The 6,000-nt window shown below is 44.7% G+C and overlaps 1 protein-coding gene across 2 annotated transcripts in view; it reads left to right on the plus strand.

The window, feature by feature from the left end:
* The window catches only part of vaspb (vasodilator stimulated phosphoprotein b), a 35,454-nt gene that overhangs the window by 24,544 nt on the left and 4,910 nt on the right, over window positions 1-6,000 (plus strand). For both annotated transcript variants that reach the window (XM_035795026.2, XM_035795190.2), the window contains exons 3-4: window positions 1,071-1,251; window positions 1,422-1,488. In XM_035795026.2, coding sequence (XP_035650919.1) covers window positions 1,071-1,251; window positions 1,422-1,488 — 248 coding nt within the window. The remainder of the gene's footprint in view (window positions 1-1,070; window positions 1,252-1,421; window positions 1,489-6,000) is intronic.

Genomic DNA, 6,000 nt, shown 5'->3' on the forward strand with positions numbered 1-6,000 from the left:
AAATTGACTGAATTCCTTATGAACTGTAACTCAGTAAAATAGTTTAAATGGTTGCATGCTGCATTTATATTTTTGTTCAGTATAGATATAGTATCTGACCATCCCATCCCCCTCTCGCTTCTGCCTCTCCTGCTCTCTCTCCTTACAATTCTTTCTTTAAACATCCAGTCGCCTAAGTGTTTCCCATAGACGTATCTTAAAGTGGATTATGTTTCCTGAGAGGTATTTGGCCAGCTCAACCATTTCCTGTGACAATTAAGGAAGCCTTCCCCCTCTCTCTGAGTATATCTGTCCCCTCCCTCTGTGTCTGCTTCTGCTTCTATCTCTCCCTGACTCTTTTGGCGCGGGGAGTTTAGGTGCTCGCTCGCTCCTCCGCTCTGTGGAATTCAGGGGTTTTAAAACAAATAGAGAAATGATGCATCAGCACATTCAAACTGAGTCACTCAAACCCAGAGCACCATGGCCTGTATTGAATCACCAGGCTGGTGCCACCTGCTGGACTGATATAGACCTAGAGTGCATTTCTCTTGTCATAACTGGCTTCCTGTCCTTGATCTGAAAGCACAGGCTGAGTGCAATGTGGAAAAAGCTTTCAATTAGGAAGATGGAAGAGAGGATACCATGCCACATTAGACTGAGATGCACCCTAAACACTAACACTTAGGGTTGGGCGATATATCAAGATTACTGGTATGGATCCACATACCGGTATGGATTTTTATCACTGAGTGTTTGTATTAAGGTCTAATATTGCCATTACACATGTAGTTCCTTCCATACAACCTGAGTAAGGACCGTTCACTTCTCTAAAATCTGCAGTTTGTCCATTTCAACTATACAGAGCATCACCTTGTTTCTTGATAAAGAAGTGGGATATGACGTGGATGTCGATTTAAGACAGCCCCCGCACCTCTCTGATTCAGAGGGGTTGGGTTAAATGCAGAAGACACATTTGAGTTGAATGCATTCAGTTGTACAACTGACTAAGTGTCCCCCTTTCCCTTATCCATGATATGCCAATGTGGGAGTGTCATGACTCGTGTCTTGACTCCGACCCCTTTCTCTCTAAGGTGGTGATTAACTGTCCGATTGTGAAGGGCCTGAAGTACAATGAGGCCACGCCCAACTTCCACCAGTGGCGAGACGCGCGGCAGGTGTGGGGGCTCAACTTCGGCAGTAAGGAGGATGCCGCCCTCTTCGCCAGCGGAATGGCCCATGCACTGGAGGTGCTCAACTCCCTGGCAGACGCAGGTACTATTAGAATGGATTTTACATGTAGCCTCAACATACATGACAACATGCTTTACAATACCTAAAGGCACAGCACATTCTGAGAAATAATTGAGAGATGCATGTGTGGAAGCATGACTTGCAACTCACAGCTTTTTTAAGTTATACTAAGAAAATCGCTTTATCTCCAGGTTACGCTACCCTCCCCCGCCCAGTGTCAAATGGACCTTCCCCAGAGGAGCTGGAACAACAGCGGAGGTACCAAGTGTGGGATATCCGGGGGGGGAGTACAGTACACTCACCTTTACTTCCACATTGAGTTGTAATTATTAAGGGTCAGTACAGGTATCAAGACAAGACGGTTTCAAATGACCAGTCCCACTGACACGGTTTGACATAACCACACTGACTCAGAGGATTTGTCAGCATTAGCCTTACGCCGCTTAGCCCTCAGCCAGTCTCTTGAGGTCAGAGGTTGAAAAGCTAAAGAAGGTCAACTCCTCTTTGACATCGAAATCCATCCTTTCCTACCTCTTCCTGTGGACCCCACACTCACCAAGGATATGTTCAGCTTTACCCCTAATCTCATTTAGTCTAATGGGCAATATGACACACTGTGGCACACTCTGGGATAGGCTGGCAAGGTTGTCCGTCAAATGGTGGTAGTAATGGTCACAGATATGATTGTCACGATGGCGCCGACAGAGAAGGGCAACATCTTACGAGTTTCAAGTCGTTTGCTATATAGTGAATTTTATTGTATTTCCCTACTTTTCTTGTACAGAAAGTTCATAGTATTATCACATATGTACTTCTGGAAACCAGATTGACAGTTACTAACCTCGATTTTGACTTCAACTCCAACTTCGCTGTTCCACTGTTCACATATCGAACCCTATTACCTTTGTTCCATGGGCTACCAAGAACCTGCAGGCCTAGATGCGAGACGAAGTGGAGACGAGATGGAGTCGATTCTATTAGCAAATGTTCAGTCACTTGAGAATAAGAAAAAGACTTGAAAGCTGCAATATTATGTCTTACTGAAACACTATGCACGTAGTACTCGGTGGATTCTCCATGCAGCGGCAGGATCGGCCGGTGGCTTCGGGGAAGTCGAAAGGAAATGGAGTGTTTTTTTTTCATAAATAACAACTGTATTGCTTCAAGTGTGAAGGAAATCTCTAGCAATTATTTTTTATTTTTCTCCCCAATTGGTAGTTACAGTCTTGTCCCATCTCTGCAACTCCCACCAGAGCTGTTGCCAGAGAATTTAATATTCATTTCTCTACTATAAGCTGCCTCCCAACATTGTTTTAGAGATTTTGGCAGTACGTCCAATATATGAACAGTAACTCAGTAAAATCTTTTAAATTGATGTATGCTGTGTTTTTATATTTTTGTTCAGTATAGAATACCTCATGGTAAATTGCAGACCCTTTTATCTAACAAGTTTTCATCTGTAATTTATCATGGCAGTCTACATCCCTCCACAAGCTAACACTGAACTGTATGGGGCTTCAACACAGGGGGACATAAAACCGTCCTACCTGACTTCTACCAACACGTCTGCTGCTCCAGTAGGAGTGCTAAAACTCTAGACTACTTTTATTCTACCCACATAAGTGCTTACAAGGCCCTCCCCCGTCCTCCCTTCGGCAAAATCTGAGCGTGACTCCATTCTCCTGCTTCCTGTTTACAAACAAACTCAAACAGGAAGTACCAGTGATTCACTCAATACAGAAGTAGTCGGATGAAGCAGACACGAGGATACAAGACTGTTTTGCTAGTACAGACTGGGATGTGTTCTGGGATTCATTCGATAGCATTGACGATCTCAATTGCACTTCACACTGCCCTCTCCCATCTGGACAAGAGGGGAAATAACTATGTGAATGCTATTCATAGGGGTGGCAGGTAGCCTAGTGGTTAGAGCGTTGGACCTATAACCGAAAGGTTGCTAGATCGAATCCTTGAGCTGACAAGGTCAAAATCTGTCGTTCTGCCCCTGAGCAAGGCAGTTAACCCATTGTAAATACGAATTTGTTCTCAACTGACTTGCCTGGTTAAATACATTTTGTAAAAAAAATATATATATATACTACAGCGCAGCCTTCAACATGATAGTCCCCTCCAAGCTCATCACCAAGCTAGAGACCCTGAGACTGAACCCCTCCCTTTGCAACTGGATCCTGGACTTCCTGACTGGCCAGCCCTAGGTGGTGAGGGTAGGTAACAACACCTCCGCCACACTGACCCTCAACACAGGGGCCTCTCAGGGGTGTGTGCTTAGTCCCCTCCTGTACTCCCTTTCCACCCACGACTTTTTGTCCTCCACCATCAAGTTTGCTGAATATACGACAGCGGTAACCCTGATCACCAACGGCGATGAGTCTGCTTACAGAGAGGTGGCCAGAGACCCAGCAGTGTGGTTCCAGGACAACCTATTCCCTCAATGTCAGCAAGACAAAGGAGCTGATTGTGGACTGCAGGGAGAGCACGTCCCGCCATCCACATCGACAGGGCTGTTGTGGAGCGGGTCGAGAGCTTCAAGTTTCTTTGCGCTAACATCCACTAAGGACCTAACATTGTCCACCCGCACAGTCGAAGAAGAATGAGGACCGACTAATCTGGGTTTGGCAGATGCCAGGAGAACGTTACCTGCCCCAATGCATAGTGCCAACTGTAAAGTTTGGTGGAGGATGAATAATGGTCTGGGGCTGTTTTTCATGGTTCAGGCGGGGTCCCTTAGTTCCAGTGAAGGGAAATATTACACACACAATGACATTCTAGACAATTCCATGCTTCCAACAGTTTGGGGAAGGTTCTTTCCTGTTTCAGCATAATTCCCCGTGCACAAAACGAGGCCCATACATAAATTGTTTGTCAAGATCAGTGTGAAAGAACTTGATTGGCCTGTACAGAGTCCTGACAACCCCATCGAACACCTTTGGCATGAATTGGAAGGGCAACTGCGAGCCAGGCCTAACCGCCCAACCTCACTAATGCTCTTGTGGCTGAATGGAAGCAAGTCCCCGCAGCAATGTTCTAACATCTAGTGGAAAGCCTTCCCAGAAGATTGGAGGCTGTTATAGCAACAAAGGGTAGACCAACGCCATTTTAATGCCCATGATTTTGGAATGAGATGTTTGACAAGTACAGTGCCTTGCGAAAGTATTCGGCCCCCTTGAACTTTGCGACCTTTTGCCACATTTCAGGCTTCAAACATAAAGATATAAAACTGTATTTTTTTGTGAAGAATCAACAACAAGTGGGACACAATCATGAAGTGGAAGGACATTTATTGGATATTTCAAACTTTTGTAACAAATCAAAAACTGAAAAATTGGGCGTGCAAAATTATTCCGCCCCCTTAAGTTAATACTTTGTAGCGCCACCTTTTGCTGCGATTACAGCTGTAAGTCGCTTGGGGTATGTCTCTATCAGTTTTGCACATCGAGGGACTGAATTTTTTTCCCATTCCTCCTTGCAAAACAGCTCGAGCTCAGTGAGGTTGGATGGAGAGCATTTGTGAACAGCAGTTGTCAGTTCTTTCCACAGATTCTCGATTGGATTCAGGTCTGGACTTTGACTTGGCCATTCTAACACCTGGATATGTTTATTTTTTAACCATTCCATTGTAGATTTTGCTTTATGTTTTGGATCATTGTCTTGTTGGAAGACAAATCTCCGGCCCAGTCTCAGGTATTTTGCAGACTCCATCAGGTTTTCTTCCAGAGTGGTCCTGTATTTGGCTCCATCCATCTTCCCATCAATTTTAACCATCTTCCCTGTCCCTGCTGAAGAAAAGCAGGCCCAAACCATGATGCTGCCACCACCATGTTTGACAGTGGGGATGGTGTGTTCAGGGTGATGAGCTGTGTTGCTTTTACACCAAACATAACGTTTTGCATTGTTGCCAAAAAGTTCCATTTTGGTTTCATCTGACCAGAGCACCTTCTTCCACATGTTTGGTGTGTCTCCCAGGTGGCTTGTGGCAAACTTTAAACAACACTTTTTATGGATATCTTTAAGAAATGGCTTTCTTCTTGCCACTCTTCCATAAAGGCCAGATTTGTGCAATATACGACTGATTGTTGTCCTATGGCCAGAGTCTCCCACCTCAGCTGTAGATCTCTGCAGTTCATCCAGAGTGATCATGGGCCTAAAGTAAAGGGGCTGAATAATTTTGCACGCCCAATTTTTCAGTTTTTGATTTGTTAAAAAGGTTTGAAATATCCAATAAATGTTGTTCGACTTCATGATTGTGTCCCACTTGTTGTTGATTCTTCACAAAAAAATACAGTTTAATATCTTTGTTTGAAGCCTGAAATGTGGCAAAAGGTCGCAAAGTTCAAGGGGGCCGAATACTTTCGCAAGGCACTGTAGGTGTCCATATACTTTTGGTCATGTAGTGTATCTACCTCAAATACCTTGTACCTCTGCACATTGATCTGGTACTGTTACTCCCTATATATATCTCCATTCTTGTGTGTTTTATTTTAAACTCTGCATCATTGGGATGCGCTCGTAAGTAATTATCATGGCAAAGTCTACACCAGCCCTCAGTCAACCAACAGTGCTTTAAAGTGTGTGTGGCGACAGCAGCTCCTGTGGGTGACAGATGTGTTGGGGTAGGGGACCTGGAGCGACCCGGATTAGGGCTTCTGGCCAGATGTGGACTTTAATTTCAGTGCTGGGCTAATCAGAAGCTGTGAAATGCCCCTTCACAGACCCAGCATGGCCGCATAGTCAGCACAATTTATTCACGAA

This window comes from Oncorhynchus keta, chromosome 1 (genome assembly GCF_023373465.1).
Source record: "Oncorhynchus keta strain PuntledgeMale-10-30-2019 chromosome 1, Oket_V2, whole genome shotgun sequence".
Lineage (NCBI taxonomy): Eukaryota > Metazoa > Chordata > Actinopteri > Salmoniformes > Salmonidae > Oncorhynchus > Oncorhynchus keta.